At 40.7% G+C, this 12,923-nt stretch overlaps 1 protein-coding gene across 1 annotated transcript in view; it reads left to right on the forward strand.

Annotated features, from left to right (window-relative positions):
• Positions 1-12,923, forward strand: part of DNAH11 (dynein axonemal heavy chain 11) — a 335,983-nt gene that overhangs the window by 173,802 nt on the left and 149,258 nt on the right. The window contains exons 43-45 of the mRNA XM_089917707.1: positions 880-1,030; positions 4,580-4,711; positions 9,621-9,794. Of these exons, the coding sequence (XP_089773833.1) occupies positions 880-1,030; positions 4,580-4,711; positions 9,621-9,794 (457 nt within the window). The remainder of the gene's footprint in view (positions 1-879; positions 1,031-4,579; positions 4,712-9,620; positions 9,795-12,923) is intronic.

Below are 12,923 nucleotides of genomic sequence, written 5' to 3' on the forward strand. Positions count from 1 at the left end.
GCCACGGCAGTGAGAGGCCCGCGTACCGGAAAAAAATATATATATATATGAAATCTGATTTGCTTAAAGCAAGGTGTAGCTGTCATGGGTCTGGTCGCACTGCGTCTCTGGTGGCAGCTATATGTATTTGTGATCACCGCTTCCTATTTGATGAGCACTCTTTGAGCAGTTGTTTCTTATGTCATATCATACAGTTTCTTTCCAGAGACTACTGTGGGTGCTACTAAGTCATGTTTCATTTTATTGATAAATAGTTTTTTATTAATATGTTAGAGACATGAATGTATCAAAATTGGTAACATTTTATAAGCTTCAGATTCATACACATGTACCCAAGTGTGAGATACCATTTTAGAGCCACTTACTGGAAGCACATGCTCAGCTATCAGGTTAGAGTTACATTCAGTCCAGTGAACAAGGAGGGACTTGGAAGTAGCCCCTATGGAATTTTCACCTTTTTATTTGTAACTGATTTCTCATTACTAAGTAATTGATGCCAGTTTTCATCAAGAAAAATCCCAAGCTGTTTTCATAAATAAAGCCTACCCTCTGAGAATACTTTCAGTCCTCTAGAAAATGACAAACTGCACTTCCGTATAAATGCTCAGTAATGGCCTGCTTACTGTCTATTATGTTGGGTTTCTAAGTGCTATTAGGAGTTTCTTTTACGTTCTTTTCATTAAGGTTAAAATGGCCATTAAAACAAGGTTTTAAAGGGTCATTTTTAAAATATTTGCCGTTTGAAAAATAGAATGAACCCACTCAACGTGTCCCTGAAGTGTTGGACCAAGCTGTGTTGAAGGGGGAAGCTTTTGAGTTGGTGGAATTTTCCTTTTCAAGCCCGGTGCCCCATAAAAGCTTTTCTGTGTTCTTTTTCAGGTATGTGGCCAGTTGGATAGACAGAAGGCAGCATCAGTCAGAAAAGGCCAATTTAACGATTCTTTTTGATAAATACATTCCTGCGTGCTTGGATAAGCTGAGAAGAAGCTTTAAAACCGTCACTTCAATTCCAGAGAGCAGCCTGGTGCAGGTTTGTCCTGGGTCACACCGTTTCACACTCTAGTCCTGATGTGGTAGTGTGGCTTGATCAAAATAGAAGTTCTTGCTTGTTCAAAAAGGTGCAATGGTTTCTGGAATGGTTAGGTTGGTCCAACCCTCCCCCACCCCAGACCCCGTGTTCCCCAGTGCTTTTTGCAATCCTCTATCACACGCCTTTTACCACCTTTTACCATTTTTATATCTCCAGAGATTTCCATAATGCCAAGCACATAGTAGGTCCCAATACATTATTGAATCATTGCGTTCTTCCCAAGTATATTTGCGTGGAATAAGAAGAACAGGATAGTAACAGGCTCATTTATTTTTCTGTTTCCTAAGTAACTGGCCCAGAGAAGGTGCTCAGTGTGTTGTTTTTGAATACAAAAAATTCATGCAATTAAAGATGTTGGCCGGTGAGTAAGAGAAAGCTTCTGAACTCTGCCTCGTCGGGCACCACCCTGCCCTGCCTCCCACTCTCTCTTCCCTTTCTTTTCTCCCCCTCCCAAAAATAGTCCTCAAGTCAGGTCAGTCTAGTTCGTAGTATTTCAGGGATAGATTTTTTTTTCTGATCCTCATTGTGAGACAGCTGGTTAGAGTGAAGAGTATATATGATACATTGTCATGGCAGCAAATGAAAATAATTCACAGCACACAGAAACGAAGGTTGTGATCTTAATCTCAGCGTGAAGAATAACTATCCCCAGCCTTTACAAGTCTAAAACGTCACAGAAGGGTAACAGTTAGAAACCTTTATTTGTGTCTCTTTAGGAGCAAAACTGGTTTTGAAGTACTTTGTTACCGTGAAGTTACTATGATACAGAATTTGTTTGAAGTTAAATTAGAAATAGTCACAAGCATAATAAGAAGAGAAAGTTCAGGTTTTCGGATAATTCACACACCAATTAAGAAAACGATAGTCTCCAACAGTAATTATCTGAGGTATAATTTATTTCTGAAAGCAGGTCTGAATTTATTCATAATGAATTAATTTTGTGGTTAGCCTAATTAGACGTCCTCTGGTGTAATACTTGCAAAAAAGCAAGTATCGAGTTCCTTCTCAACTTGACTTGTGTATTTGTGTTTCTCTGTGGTGCGAACTTTTTCATTCAAGAGTAGTGTGAAAATAAGTCAGTAGGAATTAATATGATTTTTGCTCTCACTTCCTCCTTTTGTAGTACTCAGAAATGGCATTTTATCCTTAACTCCTTTTTTGGCTGCTGTTGTATAAAGTCGTCTCTTTGCAGTGATTGCTTATAAGGACAAAATTTGAGACAAAAATGAGTGTACAGGAGAATAGCTTAAGAAGACTACCTTATTTTTATTGAAGCATAGTTGATTTACAATGTTGTGTTATGCATACTGGTATACAGAAAACTGATTCAGTTATGTATATATGCACACACATATATACGCATATATATGTATGTATATATATTCTTTTTCATATTCTTTTCCACTGTGGTTTATCACAGGATATTGAATATACTTTGTGCTATACAATAGGACCTTGTTGTTTATCCATTCTACATATACTAGTTTGCATCCGCTAATCCCAAACTCCCAATCCATCCCTCCAGCCCCACTTCCCCTTGGCAACCACAAGTCTGTTCTCTATGTCTGTGAGTCTGTCTCTGTTTCATAGATAAGTTCGTTTGTGTTATATTTTAGATTCCACATACAAGTGATATCATGTGATATTTGCCTTTCTTTGTCTGACTTCACTTAGTATGATAATCTCTAGGTCCATCCATGTAGCTGTAAATGGCATTATTTCATTCTTTTTAAAAGGCTACTTTAAGAAATTAATGTACTATGTTTTCCAATATATGAAACTTTTTTGCTTTACATTTGGTAAGGTGTTTTAACTCATTCAGAATATGCACCAAGGTATGCTTTTATTAATTGCTGGCACAGAGCTTAAAATGTTTTCCAAGTACTGTGTTTGGGAGAAAACAGAAAAAATCAGGTGAGTTATCAGCATGTTCAAATCAGTGGATAATGTCATATTCAGACCTTTCAGTCTTTTTCATTTTGATTTTAACAGTTCCTTAGACTCACATGGCTTCTACTCAGGAATAGCAAAGCCTCAGAGTTTTACATTATTTTTCTTGATAACAAATTGGTGAGTTTTATTCCATTAGAAGATTATTTTAAATTGGCAATCATGGCACAATATAAAATAATGGAAATCAAGAGAGACTGAAAAGTATAACAGGCGCTCAACTACTTAAATTTTGGAAACATTTCCAAATTATGTCCAGGACCCATTTTCCATGTTACCATGGATTTTCCCCACCTCTCATGGTTGGGAAGGAGAGGCACACACATGACATGCTTTGTTATAGCTTCCGTAGCTGTGTGTATGATAGTGACAAAAATCTGCTGCCTCCAAAAACTGGAGGAAGGGTATCATGAGTTTTGAGGGTCTATGACAGTTCTAAGTCATGACAGCCATTTTTGTGCTTCAGAGCAGGGGTCCCCAACCCCCGGGCCTCAGACCAGTACTGGTCCCATGGCCTGTTAGGAACCGAGCCACACAGCAGGAGGTGAGCGGCGGGCCAGCGAGGAAGCTTCATCTGCCTCTCGCTCCCCGTTGCTCCCCCCCATTGCTCACATTACCTCCTGAACCATCCCCCCACTGCCCCCGCCGTCCATGGAAAAATTGTCTTCCACGAAACCGGTCCCTGGTGCCAAAAAGTTGGGGACTGCTGCTTTAGAGAACTAGCTCAAAAACATGTTCATTATGGTTATGATTTCACATAACAGAGGTGTTTGCAGCAGCCATGTTCCCTCCTTGCTGACCTGATTGCCCTGGACGTGGAGTGTGTTTCAGAGCAATAGAGCCGTTTCACCCGGAGGTGAAGAGCAAGTTCCTGAACAGCATTTCTTCCAGGGTTAACTTTAGTGTCCTGTCTAAAAAATGCCACAGGCTAAGGCTGTCAGTCCGACTTTCTAAATTTATGACAACAGGTGGGGGAAACAGCTGCCAAAGTACTGAGGGAAACTGGGTTATCTAAACATCCAACCGTGGGAAATGGTTACATAGCCTTTCCATCTAGTGCCTTCATTCCCAGTGATATTGTAGGGCAACACTTACGGAAAAGGAAAAATGCCTTTAGTTTGTTTTTAAGTGAGAAAGTGGTCTATAGAATATACCCACTATGTGTAGTATGTAGTAGTATGACTCCCTATTTATGAAAAAGACAGCACAGCTATATCCCCATTATTTTTTTCTTTTTGGTTTTATGTATTTCTCTTTATTACAGTGATTATTGGAGGATTTATGATAGTAGGATTTTTTTAACAGTTTGTTGTTACCTAGAAGGTTAGTTTGGTTGAAAGTGGCCAAGGATGTCCACGGCTGACTCAGAAACCCAAGGCCGCCATTTTTGTGTCTCACGGGGTAGCAAATCACACAGAACGGGGAAAAATCACAGAATCTCTTAAGGGTACAGTGGATTTGTTAATAAGCCCTGTGAACTTCACTGTTTTAAAAAAAGAAAAAAGTTTCCCTGAAAGAATGGCTTTTTTTTTTCTTTAGACTCTTTGCACTCTTTTGGAATGTTTGTTGACTCCTGAAAATGTACCTTCTGACAGCCCGAAGGAAGTTTATGAGGTCTATTTTGTCTTTGCTTGTATCTGGGCATTTGGAGGCATTCTACTACAAGATCAGGTACGTGTAGAAATAGTTTATAGAACCAGTTTTATTTGGGGGGAAATATTATTCTGTGTGATCCCTATGGGGTTTTTAAAAATGTATATTATCATAAATCTATCCTACTTGCCCTATTCTCTCCTAAGCCTGTAACATTGTCAGCAAGCTCATTCAGGCTGGTGGTGCTCTCTTTGGCTGATAAGGTCAAATCCATAGCCTTCCATCAGATCTGTCTTCTGAATTCAAGGTTCCATGTCAATACCAGCAGTGTTTCAGTGTGCCTGAGACAGGGTGCTTCACCTGCCCCACCCCCATATTTGCTCTTCCTCTTTCGTCTTTTCCTCAGTAATGCATTTCTCCCAGTTGCTCTAGTTAAAAACCTGGGAGACATCATCTTATTTCTACATCCCATGGTCATCAGATCCTTTCAGTTAGAAAATAGCTGTCACATCTGTCCCCTCTTCTCTATCCCTACAGCCTTAATTCAGGAGTGTATCATCTTTAGATTGTTGTGGGCTACCACATTGTTTTGGCTTGGGCTCCCATAACAAAGTATCATACCCTGGGTGGCTTAAACAACAGAAATTTACTTTCTCTCAGTTCTGGAGGCTGCAAGTCCAAAGTCAGGGTGCCAGCACGGTTGAGTTCTGGCGAGGGCCCTCCTCATACCTTGCAGACGGATACCTTTTTCTGTGTCCTCACATGGCAGAGAGAGAGAAAGATAAGAAGTTTTCTTATGTCTTTTCTTGTAAAGTCACTCATCTAAACATAATCACCTCCCAAAGGCCCCATCTCCAAATACCATCACATTGGGGATTAAGCCTTCAGCATATGAATTTCGGTGGGGAGACAATTCAATCCACAGCACATAATAACATTCAAACTGGTTTCCAGGCCTCTAGTCCTCTTACCCTCTAAGCAGTCTCACGCATGATTCCTAGGGTGATGGTTGTGAACCATAGTCAGCCTCAGGCTGGTTCCTTTCCATTGTTCTTTCCTTCAGGCTAAAGTGAAGCTATCATTCCTACACAGCATTGCTAGTACAGTCCATTTGTGGCTTCTGAGTTCTTCTGGGCGAACACTTGAGATACGAACTTGCATAGATGTGCGCACACACACGCACACACACGTGCGCTCACACCCATACACACGACACGTACCACACACAAACTGCTTAGACTTGCCGAAGTACAAAGTGGGAGTTTTTCACCTTTAGAAATTTTCACATCTAATCTCTCCCATGCACCTCTCTGTATAGATTTTTTCATGTAATCTTTACAATAATTTTTCAAGGTATCCTCACTATGCAGATAAAGTAAAGCTCAGAGAGGCAAAGTAACTTGACTGATGGGAAATGATGACATCAGGATTCCCACTCATGTATCTCTCTCTCCACAAGCTATCCATGGTACACCAGGATCTCTCATGGTCGTAGTGCTTCTATGGGTACCTCTGAATCTTTGAATTAAAAATAGATAGCATATGTCTTCCAGGCTTCCCTAAACGTTTCCAGATGTAAACAGGGAATTTAAATTGGAAGGCATCACAGCCAAGAATGACCCAAATTTGTTCGTTTACTCACTGTAGGTTCTAAAATCCATGGTTGCTATAACCTGAGGGCCAGTTCCTCTTCTTGTTACTAGGTAACCATAAATTATATCTATAAATAAATCTGCCATTCACTTGGCATTCTATATCTTATTCTGACCCTTCTCAGAAGCCACATTTCCTGCGGTAATCTCCAAGTGCTTTCTAAAGAATATAGCCTCTGTTGCCTGAGTGAGAATATTGGGTGACTTCACATGGTTTTTCTCAAAGGCAAAATTTACATGTGTGGATTTCTCCTTCATGGAGACCACATGCAGACTCTCCCTCTCTCCCCCTCTCCCCTTCTCCCCCAAAACCTCATGGGTCTTGTCTTTTTTCCGGTGTTCTCCAGAAGGGTTTTCCTTTTCCAGGGCCTACAACCAGGTAAAATCACATGAGTAGGAGGTTGACAGCTGAGATCTTTCTACTCCTGATCATAACAGCTCACCTTCCTCCCAGCTGATCTTCTTTTCATCTTTGCAGTTTCCCAACCTGGCAGCCTTCCAGCCAGTTATTCAAGCCAGCAGCTGGGCATCGCATGGTCCCCTTCCTCTCCCACTCTTTCCCCAATTAATAGTTGATATCATCATCATCGTCTTTAAATTTTCAAAAAGACTTTAACTGTGAAGCATTCAAAAGAGAGGCTATGAAGTTGGAAACATGAATGAAGCAGACCCAAGAAAGAGTCTTGGGATAGCCATTTATTCAACAAATTTGGGTGCCTACTGTATGTCAGGGAATGTGCTCAGGGCTCTTAATAGGCTAGCTCGCTGAATCTTCAAAAAAATAAAACCTGTCTATATAGGTACAACTATTCTTCTTCTTTTACAAAAAAGAAACTGAAACTTAGATAAGTTAGCCTGCTTGGGAACATGGCTAACTAATGTCTGAGGCAAGTTCAAGCTGCAGCAGACTGACTCAGGACCTGTGTTCTTAACCCAGGCTGTTGCAAACACCTTCCAAAAGTGGTCCCCCATCAACCCTCCCTGAGCTTCCTGTAAACAGCCGTTATCCTTTCTCACTTGGCTTCTGAAGTAAGCTCCTCACTGGTCTTTCCGCTTCTATACTTGCCCCATAATCCATTATTCACTCAGCGCCCAGAGTGATTTTGTTTTTTAATGTAAATTGGATTATATGATACACTGCTGAGTTTACAACACTTTAATTGCTTTTAAGATAAAACTTTAAAATTTAATACTCTTTACACGGCCTCTGGATCTGGCGCTGCCTCTCTCCCTACTTCTTCCTCTGCTGCTGCCTCCCCTCGCTCCCCTCCAGCTGCACCGGCCGGTTTCTGGAACACAGGTTGTTTCGTACCGTAAGATATTTGCACATGCTGACCTCTTCCTGCTTCCTGGAATGGTCTTCTCTCTAATATGTGCCTGTTCTCAGAGATGGCTTCCCTGAACATCCAGTTAAAACAGATTCACCCATTTCTCTCACAACGTCGCCTTTCAAGGTGCCTGTTTATTTATTTGTCTTTTTATTGGCTTCACCTCTGCTTGCACCGTGCTTCCTCATGGCTCCCCCTTTCTCTTTCCCATAAACTCTATGAGGGAAGAAACCCTGTTTGTTTTCTACCCCACTATAGAACAAAATGCATTTCAGTGAGTGAATGAATGATTCAAAATTTGTCATCAAAACCACTTTGCTGATGTAACGGTTAGGTGAAGCAAATTTTGATGTAAAGTAGAAGTCGTATGTATCCTGCCTACAGAGAATGGTGCCAGGTAAGGAATACCTTCTGAATGAACTTGATTTCAGACCAACTTCTGTAGGGTGATAAAAAAAAATCTCATGACACCAATCTGAACATAACTGAAATGAACCTAAACTCATTGACATATGAGTGGTGGTGGGTAGGAATATGAGCTCGGCTTGTTTGTAAAGTGATGGGATCAGCTCTCCCTGCTAAGGCTGATCACCCCTCTCAGCCCCGACCACACTCTCCTATCCTCCAGCCATCCTGTCTGTCTCTATTTGTGTGTGCGAGATAGTGTCGTACAAAAAGTGGGCCGTAGTCCACGGACATAAGGACACCAAAGTAAAAGCAAGTTTAAGAATTCTTCTGGAGAAAAATGGGAGTTGAAGTCTTAGATAAGTGAGATTGCTGAATGCAATGGACCATGCAGTGTTCTTAGAGTTCACCAAAACTCACTTTGCCAGCTCATCCTGTGGATGTAAGAGTCTAGGCCAGGTCATCCTGTAGATACAGAAGGGGTTGTTAGTTGCTAGTACGCAGTTGAAATTTCACCTCCTCCATCTTCCAAACCCTAATCTAGCAGCAAAGGGCTTGTACCTGTTGTTGTATAAAAGCAAGCACCTTCGGGTTTCCCTGGTGGCGCAGTGGTTGAGAGTCCGCCTGCCGATGCAGGGGACACGGGTTCATGTCCCGGTCTGGGAAGACCCCACATGCGGCGGAGCGGCTAGCCCCATGAGCCATGGCCGCTGAGCCTGCGCGTCCGGAGCCTGTGCTCCGCAACGGGAGAGGCCACAACAGTAAGAGGTCCGCATACCGAAAAAAAAAAAAAAACACCTTCTAGCAAGGAGAACCTGTTTCCTACGCTGTCATCTTCTCCGGAAGAGTCTCTTCTAGGGCAGGGATTTGTGGAGTTTTCAGCTAGACCACTCAGTTGTGCTGTGCTAGAAAACCAAGTCCAAGTTCTTTCCCTCATTGCAGAGCTTCTCAGATTTCCAATTTCAAAGACCAACAACATTTCAATAATGATTTGGAGGAATGAAATAGGGTTACCAACTGTCTGCTTTTCTAAATAAGGGCATTTATTTTAAAATGACCATTTATTATCACCATAGCTTTATAAAGGAAAGGATATTTTAATGCCAAATGTTCCAGGAAGGCTATAAGCTCAAAGAACAGTATTTAAATCAATAATGTTACTAATTTTTTAAAGAATTCCTTTGTTCTTACTTTTCTCATTTTACCCTCAGTTCATGGAGATATTAGTAGAAATCAATACCACCATTTGCTAACCACTGTCTTATAGCATGGTGATTTGCATGATAGCCCATTATTGAATTGAACAACCTCGGGGTCATCGAAGGTTCATCTAAGCTTACCTTGTCCTTTAAGTTAATAATTACTCCAGAAAATTTGTACCTGATGGACATATGGCAATTATAGCTTTCTGCCTTGATGGTATTGTCATTCATTACAGCTTCCTTCTAGTTATTTATTTTTTCTTGGGTCAGTTTCAATCCCATTTGTAATTATGAGTCTGTACACTGCAAACACTGTGTGATCAGCCAGATTTGCAGGGACTTTCTATGGGTTCAAAATTACTTTTAAGTCTGCAATAAGAATTTGTCTTGCTCTCCTTAGGTTTCTGGTTGTCAAGCTGAATTCAGTGAGTGGTGGCATAAAGAGATGAAAGCAGTGAAGTTTCCATCCCCGGGAACAATTTTTGATTATTATCTGGACCACAAAACTAAGAAATTCTTGCCTTGGGCTGATAAAATCCCCCAATTTACTATGGATCCAGAGGCACCTCTGCAGGTAGGTGTGGGAAACATACTGCTCTTCAAGCCACATGGTGCTGGTCTGAGCCTTGTTTGTTTGTTTTTGAGCAGTCTTTTTTTTCCCTCCCTGATCAATAAATTACTGTTGGCATGGTCAGCATATAACGTATTTCCTTGGAGAGAAGAATCTCAAGTTATAGGAATGACTAGTGGGACGGTTTCTATATTTCTACTTCTTTTTTTAAATTTATTTCAATTTAATTCTGTGGTAACAGCTTTCTTTAGATTTTCCTAGAAATTGTGTGATTTTATAAAAATTGGAAGCACGTTTCTATTAGTTTGGTGAGTCTTATTTCTGACCTTAGTGTGAATTTCTTAAACAGTGCTTTTCACATATAACTTCTTTCCTTTACTCCTCAAGCTATAAAACGAATGTTTGATCTTCTTACTCATATTTTCAAATTCACATGGCAGCTCACAAATCTAAATGAATCTTTATCATCTTTTAACTGTTTATAACTTGTCCTACATTTTTATATATCAAGTTATTCTTTAACCATCTTCTAATTCTGCCTCAATCTGTTGTGCTTTTCATTATATTTCTTTCTCAAAATCACGTCGTTGTGATTGATTTTGGAGCTTATTATTTCAAGTAGTGCCATATGAACTGCATATAGGTGATGCCTACACTAACTAGGACACATAGTGCGAAATAAAAGAAAATCCAGTGTGAGTGTCTTGGAGCTACAGTTAACCAAGTACCACAAACTAGGTGGCTTCAACAACAGAAATTTATTGTCTCACAGTTTTGGAGGCTAGAAGTTGAAAATAAAGGTGTTAGCAGGATTGGTTCCTTCTGAGGGCTGTAAGGGAAAATCTCTCCTAGCTTCAGGTGGTTTGCTGAAAATCTTGGTGTTCCTTGCAATGTGGCAACATCCCTCAAATCTTCACATGATGGCATTTTCCCCGTGTGTCTTCTTTGTATTTACATTTCCGTTTTACCAGTCATTTTGAATTAGGGGCCTACTCTGCTTGTATTAGTGTGCTAGGGATACCCTGACAAACTACCAGAGACTGAGTGGCTTAAACATCAGAAATTAATTTTTCTCATAGTCTTAGAGGCTAGAAGTCCAAGTTTGAAGTGTTAGTAGATTTGGTTTCTCCTGAGGCCTCTGTCCTTGGCTTGTAGATGGCCACCTCTTGCTGTGTCCTCACATGGTCCTTCCTCTGTATACACATATCCCTGGACACTGTCTTGAAGTGTGTCCAAATTTCTTCTTCCTACAAGAACATCAGTCAGATTGGATTAAATCCCACTCTCTCAGCCTCATTTAAACTTAATCACCTCTTTAAAGGCCTTACCTCCAAATACAGTCATATTCCGTGACACTGGGGTTAGGGCTCCAACATATGAATTTTGGGAGGACACATTTCACCCTATAACCACTTAACTAGGAGGAAACTTATCATTTTACAAACCAGAAATTCAGAGGTAGGAAGGCCTTATGACTTGGTGATATCACCAAGGATTCAGATCTTCTCGCCTTAACACTGGCCTCACTTGAAGACTGGTATCCCTCCTGATCTCAAGATGACTCTAGTGGTCCCAGGAGTTCAAAGGAAACAAGTTAGGGGGAAAGAAGACTTTCTCATATTTTTTATTAAGACTGAAGAAACGTTTTGCAGAAGCCCCAGAGCAGACTGCCCCCTGTATCCAATTCACAAGGGGTCACATGCCACCTCTAACCCATTCTCAGGCCAGGGTAATGAGGTTAAGCTTTGACAGTCATCACACCATTGCAGGAGTCAGGTTGTGTGGAGGAGGGGCAGAGACTTGAACAAAGTGGGGCTCTGGCAGGAGGGAAGAAGTGGACAGATGGATTCTGGGAGGCAACCAGCAGGGTCTGCTCCATCTGCTTTATAGATTTTGACATCTCTGTTTCCGCTCAGCCTGTCTAGACTTCAGCTACCTACCAGTATTACCTAGGTGGTTGAAAGCTGAGGATTTGTACTTAACCAAAACAAACACACACACACGTACACACACACACACACGACCAAAAAAGTGGTATCACAAGGTTGATGCCCCTTATCAGTGATGCATTTTATTCAACAGAGAACCTATCAGGACTTCATAGTCTTACTGTATACACAACTGCACCAAATGTGGCTATTTGATTAAAAACCTCTTAACATGTTTGAGGAGAACCGTATTGAGCCAATAATAGTAGCAAATACTAATATGACATTATAATATGTCAGGACCTTTTCTAAGTGCCTTATTTCCATAGATTAACTAATTTAATCCTTATGAAAATTTTCTAAGGCAGGGACTGTTACTAGCCTTTTTACACATGGAGAAATAGAGGTACCAAGACATCAGGTAATGTGTATACAGTCCGTGATCAGCAGAGCGTTCTTTGTGGTAGGTAAGACAGGGCGTGGGCTCCCGACAGATTTGAGTTTGAATCTAAGTACTACCACCTATGAGTTTGGCCAAGTTATGAATGTTCTCTAGGCTTTAACTTCATCATCTCTGAAATGGAAATGATAACAAAACTCTCCTCATAGGTTTGTTATGAGTGTCATACAATGTAATGCATGCAAAGGGCTCAGCATAGAACCTGTCACATACTCAGCTCTCAGTAGGTGTTAATTATGGGTATTAATGTGCGGACCTTATTACAGAGTTTATGTGTTTTTCTTATGAGCAATATAAATCCTGCAGGTAGTTTTTTTAATCCCCTTTTTAATTTGGCCACCAAGAAATGTAAGACATATTCAATTCTCTTTAATCACCATGCAGGCTTCTCTTTCCTGCGTGTCTGTGTCTGCTTCCCCTTTTCCTCATCTTATATATTAGTCTCTGTTCCCTGAGTCTGGCTTTTACTTGTATCCTTCGTTTCATTGTATTCTTGTAAGCCACCTCTAACTTTTTGTGAAACGATGTAGCATCTAAATAAATAGCCAATTTTCAAAACAGAAACATGTTATGAGAATTTTTAACAAAACAATGCACAGTAAGTTTCAACAGTGCTTTGGATTTGTGAATATTTCACTTAATGCCTGTTTCCTCCAAGCTGGTCTCTCCTCGCACTGAACTCCTTTAGCGTGGATTGTGCCTGATCATTTTGCACATTAATCATTAATCTTACTGGGCCCAGGA

Source organism: Delphinapterus leucas, chromosome 9, assembly GCF_059928025.1.
Source record: "Delphinapterus leucas isolate spDelLeu-1000000601 "Yukka" chromosome 9, BTC_Dleu_Yukka2, whole genome shotgun sequence".
Classification (NCBI taxonomy): domain Eukaryota; kingdom Metazoa; phylum Chordata; class Mammalia; order Artiodactyla; family Monodontidae; genus Delphinapterus; species Delphinapterus leucas.